Below are 19811 nucleotides of genomic sequence, written 5' to 3'. Positions count from 1 at the left end.
CACATATGTGTGTATATATACATATATACACATATGTGTGTATATATGTGTGTGTATATATATACACATATACACACACACGCATATATATATATATATGTGACAGTTCATCTCAAATCTTAAAATTTACAAAACCAAAGAAAAAATTCTGGATAGAATTAGTATTGCTCCTATATTTAGGTTATTGGAAATAAATCCTTTCTCCAGAGAGCTTGACCATAAAGTTAAGTTTAGATTCCTGTTAGATGCTGTGACAAATGGTAATTAAGCAGATTGATATAATGAGATCCACTTGTTGTTGGGTGGGAGAAATAGAAGTTAGCTAACAATCTTTGTGGGATGTTTACCTGGGTAAGATGCAGTTTTCCACACAAGGGCATCCACCACAGGCCTTGCATTATCTCCCAATGTTTTACTGGAAAAATGTTTAAAAACAACACGTTGTGTCAGTCAGATCTGACTGAATCCACATCCCAAAGCCATCATTAACTAATAAGTGTGGATCCCTTGGGAAAGTTACTTAAATTCTTAACTTTCTTAGCCATAAAATTGGCAACACAAGATCTGAAAGAATTGTAAGGATGGGATCCAGATCCAAGATGGCTGTTTAGGAACAGGTCAGGATTGCAGCTCCCAGTGAAAGCGCAGAGGGTGAGTGGACACCACATTTCCAGATGGATTTTTATTGCCCACAGACCAGGAGATTCCCAGGCGGAGGGGCCCCACAGGTCGCCAGCGCGACTGTTTTGGCCGGCGTGGCCATTTCGTCCCCGCGGCTGTTTTGGCCTGTGCAGCTGCTTTGCGGTGCCCCAGAATGGCAGTTCTCCGTACAAAATACACTGGTCTGGGTGCCCTTTTAGCTGGCAATTGGAGCCCCGGGAAGGCGCAACTGCCCATTCATCTGACTTAAAAAGGGGTCTGAAACAGGGAGCCAGGCCAGGAGATTACTGGGAAAAAAAAAAAAAAAAAGCCCCACGAATCTCAGCACCGCTGTTCAAGCCAGCGCAATGTGTCGCCGCAGAGGAAATCACAAAGATCCCAGCACCTTTTTTAACAGGCAGCTGGAACACCTGGGAGCGAGTCGACCGTTCAACTAAAAAACAAAAGGCTCTGAGGCAGGGAGCCAGGTGATCAGGCTCGGCTGGTCCCACCCCCACAAAAGAACAGCAATCAGAAACTCTTTGGATTGAGAGTTTCACAGCAAGCACAGCTGAACCCTGGACAGTCCAGCTCAGTGGGGGAGGGGCATCCGCCATTGCCGAGGCACTCCACCACTACAGAGGTAGTCCACCATTGCTGAGGTAACCCGCCGTTGCCAAGGCAACCTGCCATTACAGTGAGAGTCCGCCATTACAGAGGTGGGCCACCAATGCTGAGACAGTTATAACTACACCCATATAAACAGGACTGCAGGGAAGTTCACACGACAGCTGGGCAGAGCTCACAGCAGCTCAGCAAAGCCTCTGCAGGCAGACAGTGACTAGGCTGCCTCCTTGCCGCGCAGGGCAGCCCTGAAAAAAAGGCAGCAGCACAATGGAGACTCATAAAGCCCTAACTCCCTGGGACATAGCACCTGGGGAAAAAAAAAGGTGTTTATGAGTTCTGCTGCAGCAGACCTAAACGTACCTGCCCAGCAGCCCTGAATGAAAACCGGAGCTCACAACTCAGCACTTGAGCTCATGTAAAGGACAGACTGTCTACTCAAGCAGCTCCCTGACCCCCGTATATCCAAAGAGTCACCTCATAAAGGAGAGATCAGACTGACATTTAGCGGGCATCCTTCTGGGACAAAGGAGAAAAAGCAACTGGTAGCAACTGTTACTATTCTGCAGCTACTGCAGGTGATCCCCAGGCAAGCAGGGCCTGGAGTGGACCTCAGCAGCCCTACAGCAGAGGGGCCAGACTGTTAGAAGGAAAACTAAGAAACAGAAATAATTTCATTATCAACAAATTGGACGTCCACTCAGAGACCCAATCTGAAAGTTGGCAACTACAAAGACGGCAGGTGGATAAATCCATAAAGATGGGAAGAAACCAGCGCAAAAAGGATGAAAACACCCGAAACCAGAACACCTCTCCTCCTACAAGGGATCACAACTCCTCACCACCAAGGGAACAAGGCTGGATGGGGAATGAGTGTGATGAAATGACAGAATCAGACTTCAGAAGGTGGGTAATAAGGAACTTCCGTGAGCTAAAAGAACATGTTCTAACCCAATGCAAAGAAACTAAGAACCTTGAAAAAGGATTTGACAAAATGCTAACGAAAATGGACAAATCAGAGAGGAATATAAGTAAATTGATGGAGCTGAAAAACACAACACGAGAACTTTGCAAAGCATGCACAAGTTTCAACAGCTGAATTGACCAAGCAGAAGAAAGGATATCAGAGGTCGAAGATCAACTCAATGAAATAAAATGAGAAGGCAAGGTTAGAGAAAAAAGGGTAAAAAGGAATGAACAAAGTCTCCAAGAAATGTGGGACTATGGGAAAAGACCTAATCTACATTTGATAGGTGTACCTGAATGTGACGAAGAGAATGAATCCAAGCTGGAAAATACGCTTCAGGATATTATCCAGGAAAACTTCTGCAACCTAGCAAGGCAGGCCAATATTCAAGTCCAGGAAATACAGAGAACACCACAAAGATATTCCTCAAGAATGGCAACCCCAAGGCACATAATCGTCAGATTCACCAGGGTTGAAATGAAGGAGAAAATGCTAAGGGCAGCCAGAGAGAAAGGTCAGGTTATCAGGTTACCCACAAAGGGAAGCCCATCAGACTCACAGCAGATCTCTCCGTTGAAACCCTACAAGCCAGAAGAGAGTGGGGGCCAATATTCAACATCCTCAAAGAAAAGAACTTTCAACTCAGAGTCTCCTATCCAGCCAAACTAAGCTTCATAAGTGAAGGAAAAATAAAATCCTTTGCGAACAAGCAAGTACTTACAGATTTCATTACCACCAAGCCTGCTTTACAGGAGCTCCTGAAAGAGGCTCTGCACATAGAAAGGAACAACCAGTACCAGCCACTCCAAAAATAAACCAAATGGTAAAGGGCATCAACACAATGAAGAATCTATATCAACTAATGGGCAAAACAGCCAGCTAGCATCAAAATGGCAGTATCAAATTCACACATAACAATATTAACCCTAAATGTAAATGGACTAAATGTCCCAATCAAAAGACACAAACTGGCAAATTAGATAAAGAGCCAAAACCCATCAGTGTGCTGTATCCAGGAAACCCATCTCACATGCAAGGATACACAAAAGATCAAAGTAAAGGGATGGAGGAAGATTTACCAAGCAAATGGAGAGCAAAAAAAAAAAAAAAAAAAAAAAAAAACAGGAGCTGCAATTCTCGTCTCTGATAAAATAGACTTTAAAGCAACAAAGATCAAAACAGACAAAGAAGGACACTATATAATGGTAAAAGGATCAATGCAATAAGAAGAGCTAACGATCCTAAATATATACGCACCCAATACAGGAGCACCCAGATACATAAGGCAAGTTCTTAATGACTTACAAAGAGACTTAGACTCCCACACAATAATAGTGGGAGACTTTAACACCCCATTGTCAATATTAGACAGATCAACCAGACAGAAAATTAACAAGGATATCCAGGACTTGAACTCAGACCTGGAACAAGCAAACCTAACAGACATTTACAGAACTCTCCACCCCAAATCCACAGAATATACATTCTTCTCAGCACCACATCACACCTACTTTAAAATTGACCACATAATTGGAAGCAAATCACTCCTCAGCAAATGCGAAAGAACAGAAATCATAACAAACAGTCTCTCAGACCACAGTGCAATCGAGTTAGAACTTAGAATTCAGAAACTAACTCAGAACCGCACAGCCTCATGGAAACGGAACAACTTGCTCTTGAATGTTGACTGGATAAACAATGAAATGAAGGCAGAAATAAAGATGTTCTTTGAAACCAACGAGAATGAAGATACAACATACCAGAATCTCTGGGACACATTTAAAGCAGTCTCTAGAGGAAAATATATAGCAATGAGTGCCCACATAAGAAGAAAGGAGAGATCTAAAATTGAAAGAGCTAGAGGAGCAAGATCAAAAAAACGCAAAACCTAGCAGAAGACAGGAAATAACTAAGATCAGAGCAGAACTGAAGGAGATAGAGACACAAAAAACCCTTCAAAAAATCAATAAATCCAGGAGCTGGTTTTTCGAAAAGATCAATAAAATAGACAGACCACTAGCCAGATTAATAAAAAAGAAAAGAGAGAATAACCAAATTGATGCAATAAAAAATGATAAAGGGGATATCACCACAGATTCCACAGAAATTCAAACCATCATCAGAGATTATTACAAAGAACTCTATGCACATAAACTAGCAAATCTGGAAGAAATGGATAAATTCCTGGACACTTGCCTCCTCCCAAGCCTAAACCAGGAAGAAGTTGAAACTCTGAACAGACCCATAACAAGGTCTTAAGTTGAGGAAGCAATTAAGAGCCTACCACCCAAAAAAACCCCAGGTCCAGACAGGTTCATAGCCAAATTCTATCAGACATACAAAGAGGAGCTGGCACCATTCCTCCTGAAACTATTCCAAATAATCCAAAAAGAGGGAATCCTTCCCAAATCATTTTATGAGACCAAAAACATCCTGATACCAAAACCCGGCAGAGACTCAACAAGAAAAGAAAACTTCAGGCCAATATCCATGATGAACACAGATGCAAAAATCTTCAATAAAATACTGACAAGCCGATTGCAACAGCACATCAAAAAGCTTATCCACCATGATCAAGTAGGATTCATCCCAGGGATGCAAGGCTGGTTCAACATACGCAAGTCCACAAACGTAATACACCACATAAACAGAACCAAAGACAAAAACCACATGATTATCTCAACTGATGCAGAGAAGGCCTTTGACAAAATTCAGCAGCCCTTTATGCTAAAAACCCGTAATAAACTAGGTATTGACAGAACGTATCTCAAAATAATAAAAGCTATTTATGACAAACCAACAGCCAATATCATACTGGATGGGCAAAAACTGGAAGCATTCCCTTTGAAATCTGGCATTAGACAAGGATGCCCTCTCTCACCACTCCTATTCAATATAGTACTGGAAGTTCTAGCCAGAGCAATCAGGCAAGAAAAAGAAATAAAGGGTATTCAAATAGGAAAGGAGGAAGTCAAACTGTCTCTATTTGCAGAGGACATGATTGTATATCTAGGAGACCCGATTGTCTCTGCCCAAAGTCTCCTGAAACTGATAAACAACTTCAGCAAAGTCTCAGGATACAAAATCAATGTGCAGAAATCACAAGCATTCCTATACACCAATAACAGACTTAAAGAGAGCCAAATCAAGAATGAACTGCCATTCACAATTGCTACAAAGAGAATAAAATACCTAGGAATACAATTAACAAGGAACGTAAAGGACCTCTTCAAGGAGAACTACAAACCCCTGCTCAACGAAATAAGAGAGGATACAAAACAGATAGAGAAATGTTCCATGTTCATGGTTAGGAAGAATCGATATCATGAAAATGGTCATACTGCCCAAAGTAATTCACAGATTCAATGCTATCCCCATCAAGCTACCAATGACCTTCTTCACAGAACTGGAAAAAAAACACCTTAAACTTCATATGGAACCAAAAGAGAGCCTGCATAGCCAAGTCAATTTGAAGCAAAAAGAACAAAGCAGGAGGCATCACACTACCGGACTTCAAACTATACTACAAGGCTACAGTAACCAAAACCGCATGGGACTGGTACCAAAACAGAGATATAGACCAATGGAAAAGAATAGAGGCCTCGGAGGCAACACAACATATCTACAACCATCCGATCTTTGACAAACCTGACAAAAACAAGCAATAAGGAAAGGATTCCCTGTTTAATAAATGGTATTGGGAAAACTGGCTAGCCATGTGCAGAAAGCAGAAACTGGACCCCTTCTTGACACCTTACACTAAAATTAGCTCCAGATGGATTAAAGACTTAAACGTAAGACCTAACACCATAAAAAACCTAGAAGAAAATCTAGGCAAAACCATTCAGGACATAGGCGTAGGCAAGGACTTCATGACTAAAACACCAAAAGCATTGGCAACAAAAGCCAAAATAGACAAATGGGACCTAATCAAACTCCACAGCTTCTGCACAGCAAAAGAAACAGTCATTAGAGTGAATCGGCAACCAACAGAATGGGAAAAAATTTTTGCAGTTTACCCATCTGACAAAGGGCTGATATCCAGAATTTACAAAGAACTAAAACAGGTTTACAAGAAAAAAACAAACAAGCCCATTCAAAAGTGGGCAAAGGATATGAACAGACACTTTACAAAAGGCGACATACATGAGGCCAACAAACATATGAAAAAATGCTCATCATCACTGGTCATTAGAGAAATGCAAATCAAAACACATTGAGATACCATCTCATGCCAGCTAGAATGGCAATCATTAAAAAATCTGGAGACAACAGATGCTGGAGAGGATGTGGAGAAATAGGAACACTTTTACACTGTTGGTGGGAGTGTAAATTAGTTCAACCATTGTGGAAGACAGTGTGGTGATTCCTCAAGGACCTAGAAATAGAAATACCATTTGACCCAGCAATCCCATTACTGAGTATATATCCAAAGGATTATAAATCATTCTACTATAAAGACACGTGCACACGAATGTTCATTGCAGCACAGTTTACAATAGCAAACACCTGGAACCAACCCAAATGCACATCAATGATAGACTGGACAGGGAAAATGTGGCACATATACACCATGGAATATTACGCAGCCATCAAAAACAATGAGTCTGTGTCCTTTGTAGGGACATGGATGAACCTGGAAACCATCATTCTCAGCAAACTGACACAGGAGCAGAAAATCAAACACCGCATGTTCTCACTCACAGGCGGGTGTTGAACAATGAGAACACATGGACACAGGGAAGGGAGCACTACACACTGGGGTCTGTTGGGGGGAAATAGGGGAGGGACTGCGGGGGCTGGGGTGTTGAGCGGGGGATGGCATGGGGAGAAATGCCAGATATAGGTGAGGGGGAGGAAGGCAGCAAATCACACTGCCCTGTGTATACCTATGCAACAATCTTGCATGTTTTTCACATGTACCCCAAAACCTAAAATGCAATAAAAAAAAAAAAAAGAGAAGTGTTAACATTCAAACTAGACCCTGAAGTCTAAATTGGACGAAGAACTTTCAGACCTAGGGAGTACCAGGAGCAATGAAACAGAAGGCTTGCAAGATCATGGCATGTCAATGAATGGCAAGAAGTCTGCAGAGACTAGAATTTTTCAAGAATATTTCAGTTCTGGTGCTATAGTTTCAGATTCAGTATTGTGAGAAAGATCAGTGAATTATGTATAAAACAGAATTCATACAGCTAGAATTAAAAAAAAAAAAGAATTGTAATGATGAGCATGTAAAACAACAGGAGTATGGTCTGGTACATAAACAAGTATTTAAAAATTTTTTAATAATATAGAATGTCAATAATCTTGAAAAAGGAGAAAAAAGTTGGGGGACTTATACACTGTCTGATTTCAAGATATACGACAACTGTCTTATAAAGAAGACAGTGTGGTTCTTGCATAGGGTAGACATATAAATAAATGGAATAGAATTAAAAATCCAGAGATAAACTCTAACATTTACAGTCAATTGATTTTCGGCAAAGGTGTCAAGACAATTAAATGGGGAAAGGGAGTCTCTAATAAATGAAGCCAGGACAGGATGTCTATTGGATATCCACACGCAAAAGAATGAAGTTGGTTTCATCCCTGATATCATACACAAACATTAACTCAAAATGAACATAGGCCCAAATGTAAGAGCTAAAACAAGAAAATTCTTAGAAGAAAACATAGGCATAAATATTCATGACTTTTAGGCAAAGACTTCTTAGATATAATACCAAAAGTACAAGACAAAAGGAAACACAGATAAATTGAATTTCATCAAAATTAAAAATGTCTGTACAGCTAAGAATGCCATCAAAAAAGTGAAAAGAAATCCAAGAAATGGGAGAAAGTATTTGCAAATTAGGGATCTGTATCTAGAATATATAGATAACTCTTACAACTCAGTAATAAAAACAAGTAAACCAAGTAAAAAATGGGCAAAGCATCTGAAAAAACATTTGCCTAAAGAAAATACGTAAGTGGACAATAAGTACATGAAAAGAAACTCAGTATCAGTAGTCATTAGGAAAATGAAAATCAAAACCACAATCAGATACCACTTCATACACATTAGGGTGGCTATAATCAAAAAGGGAGAAAATAACAAGTGTTGGCAAGGATACTAAGAAACTGTAACACTCATACACTGTTAGTGGGAATGTAAAGTGGTGCACCCACTTTGGAAAACGGTCAGTTCCTCAAAAGGTTAAATATAGTTACCATAAGATCCATCAGTTCCACTCCTAGCTGTGTACCCAAGACAAATAATAAAATCCTATGAATACACAAAAAGTTGCACACAAATGTTCATAGCAGTATTATTCATAATAGACAAAAAGTGGAATCAACCCAAATGTCCATCAAGTGATGAATGGATTAAAGACTGTGGTATAGCCATACAATGGAACATTATTCAACCAGATAGAGAAATTAGGTATTTGATATGTGCTACAAAATGGATGAACCAAGGTAACTTTATTTTAAGGGAAAAGAAACCAGTCACAAAAGACCACATATAGTTCCATTTATATGTAATGTCCAGACTAGGCAAATCTATAGAGACAGAAAGTAGATTAGTGGTTGCCTAGGCTGGGAGGGTTAGGGAGAAATGGGGAGTGAATACTCAGAGACACTCCTTATTACTTAATGTGCCTCAGTTTTCCCTCTCAACAGAACTGCTGGAGTTCATAAAACCACATAATTGGGCTTATAAAAAAATACAAAGAAAAATAAGTTAGAATTAAAAATCGAGGATTGGGTGTTTTTTATCTCCAACTTTCATGCGTGACCATGGGCAAGTATCTGTATCTAAGTTATAAAGTGGTGATAATATCTACAATGCAGAACTCAAATGAGAATTAGAGATGAAAATATGAAGCATTCAGCATAGTGCTTAGCACATAAGGGGTAAAAACTGATTATATTAAGAGTCTCAAATCTACTAAATACCTGCTTTATTACCTTAGGCAAGTCTCCTAACTTCTGAGCCTCAGATTCTACAGGGTAATATGGGAGAAAAGATCTCTCAACACCTCATAAGGTGTTGGGAGGACCAAATAGACCATGCACTATTTACCTCTGTGAACTCTAAAGATGTACAAAGTATTACATTTCTGATCATTGATTTTTAAAAATGGCAAGGAGGTCCTCAAATTTAAAAAACTGTTTAAAAATGTATTCCCCTTCGTACTAACAGTAGTATCTCCAAAAGCAAAGAAGTAGGTCATTACACGTTCACTACCTGCCATTAGTAAGATGTTTATAATCGAATCCATCCCTAGTCTGCTGTTCATGATCACTAAACATTTTCAAGAAAAAAGCACTGTTTCCACAACTATCCTCAAATCAATTGCCTAGCAAGTACTCACAATATACTATTTATACAACCTTGAGCTAAATGCAGAGGGAAATTCATGCAGAACATCAGTTCTTGCCACAAAATACACATTTTTTGATTGTTTGAAATACAATTTTTGCATAGTCAGAGGACAACATGAGTCAACACATGACTAGCAAAGGACCACAGTATTTCTGAGTGGGACTTATAAAATCAGTTCTATGAATTAATATGTATAGCTTCAAAAAAGAAAGTGCTAAGGTGTATCATATAGACTTTCAGTGCTGTGTTGGAAACAGAGTGATATCAACTGAGGTCAGAAAGTTTCCCCAAGGAAGCTGGGTATGGTGGCATGTGCCTGTAGTCCCAGCTACCGGGTAGGCTGAGGTGAGACGATCATTTGAGCCAAGGAATTCAGCCTGAGCAACATAGCAAAACCTAGTTTCTTTAAAAAAAAAAAAAGAAAAGAAAATGAAAGAAAGCTTCCTCAAGGGGTTAAACTTTGAGAGATAGATGGACAGGGTAAGATCTGGATGAGCTTGGAGGAGACTGGTAGGAAATGGAATTTTTCTCATGGGAGAAAACAGGAACAGAAGTACAAGTGCAAAAGCAGTCTGTTTTAGGGGAGGGTATATAGTGTAAGTTTTATGTTCCAATTGTTTAGAGCTATCAACAGCGCTTTATATTTTATAGTTAACTGTCCCTTATGATAGTGTCTTTGTTCCCTAAAATATCTAATGGTAAACAAAAAGAACAATGTATCAACCCTTCCCCACCCACACATAGTTTGAACCATTCCATACCACATCTTTTCAAGAATGCAAGCCTTTACCCACCTCCATGTCATCTTCCTTTTTCCTCTTGCTTATTGACTCACTTCCTTCCTCATCTTCTTCTTCTTCCTCTATGATTCCTTCCACTATAGATTTTGAGCCTTCTGGACTTGTAATCCCTTCACACCTAGATTTTTTTAAAAGAGCTATTACACACCTTTTTTCCATACACAGATTATCTCAGAGATACTCACACTTATGGCCTTTCATAATCAAATGTTAGCTAAACCTTAATAATCATCCTGGCAGGAAAATAGAATTGTGCATTTCCAGGGCTGTGGAAAATCATGACCAATGTCTTACTATACTCCAAGGGCTGGTTTCCACTTATTGCGCCAACACTGACCCATAGAAAGGGAGCAACTATTTCCTCAGGCATGACTTTTATTGGCATAATCTTATATAATCTTCATAACAATCCTATGAAGTAGCCCTGAAGAGTTTAGAAAACTGTCTAGCATCACCTAACTCCTAAGTGGATAAGGCTGGGATGCAAATCCAGACTCAACTAACTCCAAAGCATGGTGCTTTTCTGCTGTACCCTGCTTACAGCAGAACAGGGCTCAAACATAATGATAAAAGGCCTCATTTTTTAATTAGGTGACAGAAACCATCTGAACCAACGAACTGTTGTTTTTCTCTTAAAAATGGCATCTCTGGCCAGGTGCGGTGGTTCACACCTGTAATGCCAGCACTTTTGGGAGGCTGAGGCAGGTGGATCACAATGTTAGGAGTTCAAGACCAGCCTGGCCAACATGGTGAAACCCTGTCTCTACTAAAAGTAATGAGCTGGGTGTGGTGGCTCGCACCTGTAATCCCAGCTACTTGGGAGGCTGAGGCAGGAGAATTGCTTGAACTCATCAGGCAGAGGTTGCAGTGAGCCGAGATCATGCCACTGCATTCCAGCCTGGGTGACACAGCAAGACTCTATCTCAAAAAAAAAAAAAAAAAAAGGTATCTATTATATCTTTGGTAGAAAAATTATTATTATATCAACAGCTGGTCCCATACTTCCTTTAGAGAGAACTTGATGGAAAAAAATACACTGATAAGCTCTAAAGGTAAAAACTTCCAAGGGCCTGGGCAACAGTTAGTGCCAAGGTTTGCTCCACATGATAGAGAAGAATCTGTTATTTTGCCCTTGAGAAAGACAGAGAAGGAAGGAGGCAGAGAACAAGCAAGATTCAAAGAGAATGGGATAAATTCAAGGGTCAGCAGATTTTTAAGAATGATAACTTTTCCCTCTCTGTCTTCTCTGCCAAACCTTCAGTGAAGTGTATGTTCACAAATGTTTTGTTAAATAGAAGTTTTATATGAAACTTGAGGTGCCAAGTTTCACATCTAGTATACAGTATAGATGTGATTTAAAAAAAAAAAAAAAACAGTGTAACAAGGAAACATATGCTTTGATTTTTTATAGCCTGTGGATTAGGAAGTTCACGGCAATTTCACCTAGACCATAAAGGGCAGGAAAGTTCCAGCTATCCATGTGACAATGAACACACATGCACATACACACTCTCCTACACATAGGTTTACTTACTAAGACACCACTGGAAATAAAATTTAAAAATCACTGAACTATCTGCATATATGCCATTAAAATGCTTTACTACTGATTAAACAAATTTGAGGTCTCAAAATATTTAGGAATTGAAAAGTGGGCAGTCTCATAGCTTATTCAAAGTCTTGCATTTTGACTGCCTGATATTTCTACTAAAATTGCCCTTTTAGGCATAAAATCCGTAACATAGGCCTTGAAGTCAAATACACAGGAGTTTGAATCTCAACTCTGTCATCCACTAGCTATGTGATCTTGGGAAACTAATTTACCTCTCTGAAATTCTATTTCCTCAACTATAAAGCACTACTTATCTTAAAGAGGTATTGTAGGGATTACATGAGCTAGTGCAAATGAATTAATGAATCTAGGTAATAAACATCAATGGCTCTTGACATTAAAAGAGACAACCAGACATTATGTACTTCCTCATAGCAGTACACAACATCACCTATCAAGTATTCTTGCAAACAAAACCCCAAAGCAACAAAAAACAAACATGCCTCAACCCAACTAAGCTTCTAGGTTTAACTATTTATAGACAATATAAGGAACAAAGGAATATGTTAAATTATGGCCTAAGAATTCAATCAGCAAATCCGGATCATGGGAAATTCTATGGGGCAAACAACAAGGTTTCCTCAACAAATAAATTGCAAGGAAACAAAAAAGTAACGGAGAGAGAGATGGAACCTATAGATTAAAAGATACATAAGAGGTATATCAACCAATTGCTATCTATCTACTTATTTTGACTTTGTCCATAAAAATTATTTATGGGACAATCAGAAATGTGAATATTCACTAGATATTTGATGATATTAAAGAATTGCCGATTTTTTTAGGTGTAACAATGTCATTGTGACGATATTTAAAGAGTCCTTATTTTTAGATGCTATGAGAATCTTGCAGAGGAAATTATATTTGTTTGGAATTTGCTTCAAAATATTCTGTGACTGGGGAAATACACAGGGGCACAGATGAAGCAAACAAGACATGGTTATGGGTTAATAACCATTGAAAATGGACAATGGGCACACTGTGGACCGCTGTATTACTATTTTCTGTATGTTTGAAATTCTTCCATAATATAAGGTTTTAAACATGAGACAGTGCATATAAAATGCCTAGCACAGTACCTGACAAATAGTAAGCACTCAATGCCACTGTCATTTTCATCTAACTCCTAGGCTCCTGTCTGTTCTGTTGGGCAATATTTTCTCAATTCATCTAAAGTTTATTTTGTGACTATATGGCAATACCCAGAATGCTATGTAATTCTATCAGAAAAGATCAATTGGGCTAAATAATCTTAGCTCACTCTTAAGAATCTGCCAAGGAATCACTCAAAGAACTGGCTTTCACTCAGGCTATGCCAGATATTTTTTATTATAATTTCCTCACAACCAGGTTTGGCTTAGAAGGAGACTGTTAAGAGAATGAAACTACTGCTGCTATCTCTAAAGTAAACACCATTTTTAATGTCTACTCTCTGGGATTCTTCACGTTTTTACACGTAGAGTTTTGCTAAGGTAATCCAGTATTAAAGAGAAATACTGGAGGAGAAAAGAAAAGAAAGGGAACGAAAGGAAGGAAGGAAAAAGAAAATCCGTGTATCTGTCCCAACTGAGCTCAACTGTAAAATTATATAAATAATGAAGGCATTTACCAGAATGGTAAAATCAGTGTAAGACAAAACAAGCAATCTGTAATTCTCTCACCATGATTCAGCCTCTAACCAGACTAAGGGGGAAGAATGAGACCTACTGTTTGACTTGGCCAACCATTGAGACACGGGCTGACTCCAGATTTCGAATTTGGCCACTCTTCACACTAGGAAAGAAAAGAAGGAAGAGAGAAGGTTATTCAGTATCCATTGTATTACATCACTGAAATCAAATGAATAATTCTACAGATTATGTGAGACCTAATAAAAAACAGTGGTCACCAGTGTTTCTTACTATGGAGATTGCCACTATTACCCACCTGGCTACATGGTTATAAGCTAGGTAGTAAAAATTAAGTAAAGACATCATAGCCATTTCAGTTCTGCCTATATTTATCAAGAGGATACTATATGCCAGGCCTATATTCAAGAAGCACATAATTCGGTAGGGAGAAAAAGACACATTTAATGTTAACATAATAAGTCAAGGTTCAAAGAAGACAATTTATCATGAATGAGGAGGTCAGAAAAAGCGTCCCAAAAGTCATTGCTAAACTGAGAATAGGTAAGTTTAACCAGAAAATAAAAGAGGTTGGTTAGAGCATTCTAGGCAGAGGGCACATTGTGAACAAAGGCACTGTGATGTGAAAGTTGGCAGGATAATGATTTTAGAGGACTGGATGCAAGGAGAAGCAGGGAGAGGCGGCAAAGGGGGAGTGTGACAGAATAGGATTGGTAGGCAGGCACCAGCTTCTCCAGGGCCTTTTATGCCCTGCTACAGAGCTTAGGCTATCTGAATAAATTAGTCTTCTCAAATTTGTCCCCCTAAGTACACCTAAGGGCAAAGCAAAAATGACTGTATTCCCAGGGGAACTGGAAACACTGCCTGAAGCAAACACCAGAAAAAAAACACTTCTTTAAATCTCATTTCTTAGGTTAAAAAAATCATTCAAAATTTTAAAGCCCCCCTCTTCAGATAATGACATTGTTCCTTAATGATGAAAAGAGGCAATCAGAACTATTACCTCATCTTTTAACTACCAACTGAATCCACAAATTTACCAATATTTGTAATAATATACTTTGCCTTGATGCCTGTTTAATAAATGAAGTACCTCTATTCCTATCAAGCCAGCCTTGGGCACTAGTTCCCATCCCCTCTTGCTTCTGAAAGGATATTGTTTCCTTCAGTTAGACTGTCTCTCTTCTGCATCTTTTTTTTTTTTTGTCTCATGGATGTCACAAACATACTCTACTATCTAGTCTTTAAAAATACTCCCAATGCCACATTAACTAGCTTTACTCCATTTCTCCACTCTCCTATGCAGCAAAGCTCCTCTAAAGAGTTATCTTGCTTTCTCTACTTTGTTATCTTTCATCCTTTCCCCAACTTATATCCGATTTTTATCTCCCATTTATTTTCTGATATTTATTTTGTCAAGGTGATCTCTATCATGCCAATTCCAATGGTTATTTCTTGGTCCTCATCTTACTTGGTCTCTCTGCAGCATCTGACACCATTGTTCTCTCCCTCCTTCTACAGACACTTGCTATACTCACCTGGTTTTCCTTTTACCTCATCAACTGCACCTTTCCAGTTTCTTTGCTGGGTCTTCCTCTTCTTCCCAAGCTCTAAATATTGTGGAATATCCCAAGACTCAGTCTTGGATCTTTTTCCTATAAAGTTCCTAGGTCTTTATATTCAGTCCTTCACCTTTAAATATTAACTATGTGATAACGATTCTTGAATTTATCTCTAGTTCAACCTCTTCTAACTAGAATATACAACTGCCTACTTAACATTTCCACTTAGATGTGTAATAAGTATTTGAGTTTATCCAGACAAAACTGATTCTCTGCCCCTTATCTGCTCCCATATCTACTTCTTTCTGTTTCTACCATTCACCCAATTGCTTGGGATAAAAACCTAGAGTCATCCTTAATACCCTTCCTGCCTGCCCCTATCTCTCTCCCAACGTCCAATCCATAAACCAATCCTGTCAGCTCTACCTTGAAAATACATTAAAAATATGACTCTCAGCCGGGCGCGGTGGCTCACGCCTGTAATCCCAGCACTTTGGGAGGCCGAGGCGGGTGGATCACGAGGTCAAGAGATTGAGACCATCCTGGTCAACATGGTGAAACCCCATCTCTACTAAAAATACAAAAAACTAGCTGGGCATGGTGGCACGTGCCTGTAATCCCAGCTATTCAGGAGGCTGAGGCAGAAGAATTGTTTGAACCCAGGAGGTGGAGGTTGCAGTGAACCGAGACCCCGCCATTGCACTCCAGCCTGGGTAACAAGAGCGAAACTCTGTCTCAAAATTAAAAAAAAAAAAAGACTCTCTTTCTCTCTCTGTTGCCATCCTAGTCTATATTTACGATTATTACTCTTCTATATTACTACAATAGTCTCCTAATCAACTTCACACCTCATTCCCCACTTCTTCTATTCGATTTTCCTCAGAACAGCCAGAGTGGTGTAACCAAAGTGGAAATTTGTATCTGTCTGACCTCAAAGCCCAGGTTCCCCTTAACTTTTTTTTTTTTTTTTTTTTTTTTTGAGACAGGGTCGGTCTCTGTTGTTCAGGCTAAACTGCAGTGACATGATCATAGCTCACTGTAACCTGGAACTTCTGGGTTCAAATGATCCTCCTGCCTCAGCCTCCTGAGTAGCTAGGACTATAGGCACATGCTACGACACCCAACTAATTTTTTTGAAAAATTTTTTTGAGAGATAGGGTCTCACTGTGTTGCCTAGGCTGTTCTCAAACTCCTGGCCTCAAGCAATATTCCTATCTCAGCCTCCCAAAGCACTGGGACTACAGGTGTGAACCACCACACCTGGCCTAAAGCCCAGGCTCTTAATGACTATACCCCTACTGCCTCTCATTAGGAAACCTATGAGAGTAAAAGCAGTAATTCATTGGCCTTATATTTCAACATTAAAAAAAAATCTGGAATAGCCAAAATGGCCATCAGTCATAAATCTGACTCAGATACCCAGCAGAATAAAAAACAAAATTACCAAATACCTCATAGTATAATAATTTTCAAGTTCAGAAAAATCAGTGACTTTCATGAAACCCAAAACATCTTAATGTTTAACACACAAAACTCTTATCCTATTCTGCATCTGGCAAAAGAAACAAGACTACTTTAAGACAAGGCCTACCATGATACCCAAGCTGCATTAGGTGCCCTTCTTCTATGTCCCCTGGCTTCCTTCATTGTGTTGTGTTTATGCATTTCCTTGTTTGCATCCCCAATTTTTGATGATACGAACTGAGCCTGATTCATCCCATAGTTCTTAGATCAGGTACTAATACATCTTAGGCACTAGAAAAAAGATATTTACCAAATAAATTTTAAGAGTTTGGAAAAAGGGCCAGGGGCAGTGGCTAATACCTATAATCCCATGACTTTGAGAGGCTGAGGGGGACGGGCAGACTGCTTGAGCCCAGGAGTTCAAGACCAGCCTGACCAACATAACAAAACCCTGTCTCTACAAAAAAAAAGAATCTCCCCCTCCCCCGAAAAAATTAGCTGGGCATGGTGGTGCACACCTGTAGTCCCAGCTATTTGGGTGGCTGAGGCAGGAGGATCGCTTGGGCCCAGAAGGTCAAGGCTGCGGTGAGAGCTGTGATCATGCCACTGCACTCCAGCCTGGACGACAGAGTAAGACCCTGTCTCAAAACAAAACAAAACAAAAAAGTCTGGATAAAAGATGGATGGGCTTACTGAGACAAGTCTAGAATAATTTTCTCACTGGTTGTTACTGGGGAAGCAGGCAGGGCACCTAAGTTACAAGCCAAGCTGGCAGCTACATTCTCAGTGCTGTCTGCCCAAAACAGATCTTTGGTATTTCTGTGAGAACAGGAATCCTGCAACACAGTAGTGAACAGGAAGTGGTAGAAACAACCTCACCAAACACAGATACCATTCTGATAAGCCATATTCTCCCATAAGACCCTTTGTCCCAGGAAAACTCCTAGGATATATTTACCAAGTTCTAAATGTACACTTGATATCTGATTCAGTTAACAGATATATTCTGCCTGCTAGGACAGTATGCCATATGTTATATGAAAGTAGAAAAGAAACATAGAATAGCTTCTTCCCTTATGATGCAGAATGGCATTAAGATAGACACTAATGAAAATTAACAATCTGAGCCTATCCCTCAAAGGAGGATTGGAAAACTTAAGGGTATACAGTACAATATAATATAGACTTAAAGGTGTCTAGTAATTTTGATGAAAGAGTCATCTGGGTAGTTTGGAGAACTTAAGAGAAAATGTTCTGAAGAAGAGACTGGTGATGGAGTTAGAAGAATAGGAAGGAAGACAGGATGATGAAGACATTTATCCAAAGACTGATCTCCTTGTGGGAAGGGACAGTGTTTTACTCATCTCTGAATCTTCACTCCTTAGCACAAAATAAGTGTTTATTAAATACTTTATGAAATGATTAACTGAATAAATTTATTCCTTTGCTTAAATGGAATTCAGTCACTGATTTTTATAAAAACTATTTACCCGTTGAGTTTATTTACCCAAAATCCAAATAAATTTGATGGAAAGGAACCTATAGCCATCTTCCATTTCTCTGTAATTTTATGTGACACAGAAAGTAAATCTAAAACCATGGAGCATCAGAGATGGATGAGGCCTTAAAAACCACCTAGTCCAGCCTCTCCTCAGAGGCAGAAACAGCCAGACAGTAGATGATCAAGAATTACTAAGATTCCAAGAGGTACTGTCGTGTATTGGAAAAAGAATGGGCTTCAGACAACTAAGCCACATCTAAAATATTTTTAAATATTCAAAAAAAATTCCGCTGTTTACATAATGTTTCCTCATATGCTATTACAATAAAGTATGGCAACTGAACTTCTATTCTTTGAACTTGGTGCTTGAGCTAACAAAAAAGAAAGGTTGGCCAGGCACAATGGCTCACGCCTGTAACCCCAGCACTCTGGGAGGCTGAGGTGGGCAGATCACGAGGTTAGGAGTTCGAGACCAGCCTGACCAATATGGTGAAACCCTGTCTCTACTAAAAATACAAAAAAATTAGCCAGGTGTGGTGGCATGCACCTGTAATCTCAACTACTCAGGAGGCTGAGGCAGGAGAATTGTCTGAACCTGGAAGGCGGAGGTCGCAGTGAGCTGAGATTGCACCACTGCACTCCAGCCTGGGTGACAGAGCAAGACTCTGTCTCAAAAAAAAAAAAGGGAAGCTACAATCTAACATTTACAATAAAGGCAACAGTGGCTGAACACTGTGGCTCATGCCTGTAACCCCTACACTTTTGAAGGCTAAAGTGGGAGGATTACTTGAGGCCAGGAATTTTGATTACTTGAGGCTACGCTAAAGCAGGAGGATTATTTGAGGACAGCCTGGGCAACACAGCAAGACCTCATTTCGACAAGAAATTTAAAAATTAGCCAGGCATGGTGGAATGCACCTGTAGTCTTAGCTATTGGAGGTTGAGGTGGGCGTATTGCTTGAACTGGGAATTCAAGGTTACAGTGAAGTAGGATCATGCCACTGCACTCCAGCCTGGGTGACAGAGTGAGACCTTGTCTCCTAAATAAATAAATAAGCAAGCAAGCAAACAAACAAACAGATTAAATAAAGGTGACAAAGATTTGTTGGTTACCTCCATTCAATAGCATTCTCCAGAGACTTGAAGGTTTTAGGACGACCCCGTAAGAAATTCTGCATGCTATTAAGTGCATCCATCGCCGTACCTGGATATTAAACAAAAACTGTAACCACATATTTAACTAATTCTGAGAATTTGCACTTACTGAGTCAACAACTATATATCTGCTCTTGATGACAACCGAATTTAGTGATGCTTGCAGAGAAATAAAGATGGCCCTCAATGATTTTTGCCTCTAGGGTATTCATTTCCTATTGTCATGCCTTCACACTGAATAGGATGACTTGTATTTGTTAGCGGCAGTGTGATTTCTTAAGTTAGGTCATAAAAGACATGGCAGCTTCTTTTTACATAACTAAATACAATTATAGAGTATACACAGGATTGAAATATGCAGCCATAAAAAGATGTTAATGAAGAGTTTTTGATGACATGGAAAAACGGCTATCTTGTATAAACTTTAAAAAGATATAAAGACAGGGCCGGGCGCGGTGGCTCAAGCCTGTAATCCCAGCACTTTGGG

At 39.5% G+C, this 19811-nt stretch overlaps 1 protein-coding gene across 4 annotated transcripts in view; it reads right to left on the bottom strand.

Moving 5' to 3' along the window:
- The window catches only part of PPME1 (protein phosphatase methylesterase 1), a 74396-nt gene that overhangs the window by 11689 nt on the left and 42896 nt on the right, over positions 1-19811 (bottom strand). For all 4 annotated transcript variants that reach the window (XM_032259050.1, XM_032259051.1, XM_032259048.1 and 1 more), the window contains exons 7-9: positions 19283-19373; positions 13722-13787; positions 10397-10520 (exon numbers count right to left, since the gene is read on the bottom strand). In XM_032259050.1, the coding sequence (XP_032114941.1) occupies positions 10397-10520; positions 13722-13787; positions 19283-19373 (281 nt within the window). The remainder of the gene's footprint in view (positions 1-10396; positions 10521-13721; positions 13788-19282; positions 19374-19811) is intronic.

The sequence above is a fragment of the Sapajus apella genome, unplaced genomic scaffold (genome assembly GCF_009761245.1).
Source record: "Sapajus apella isolate SASKATOON/1434 unplaced genomic scaffold, GSC_monkey_1.0 scaffold106, whole genome shotgun sequence".
Taxonomy (NCBI): Eukaryota; Metazoa; Chordata; class Mammalia; order Primates; family Cebidae; genus Sapajus; species Sapajus apella.
Note: the sequence above shows the minus strand (reverse complement) of the source record. Positions and strands in the feature narration are given on the sequence as shown.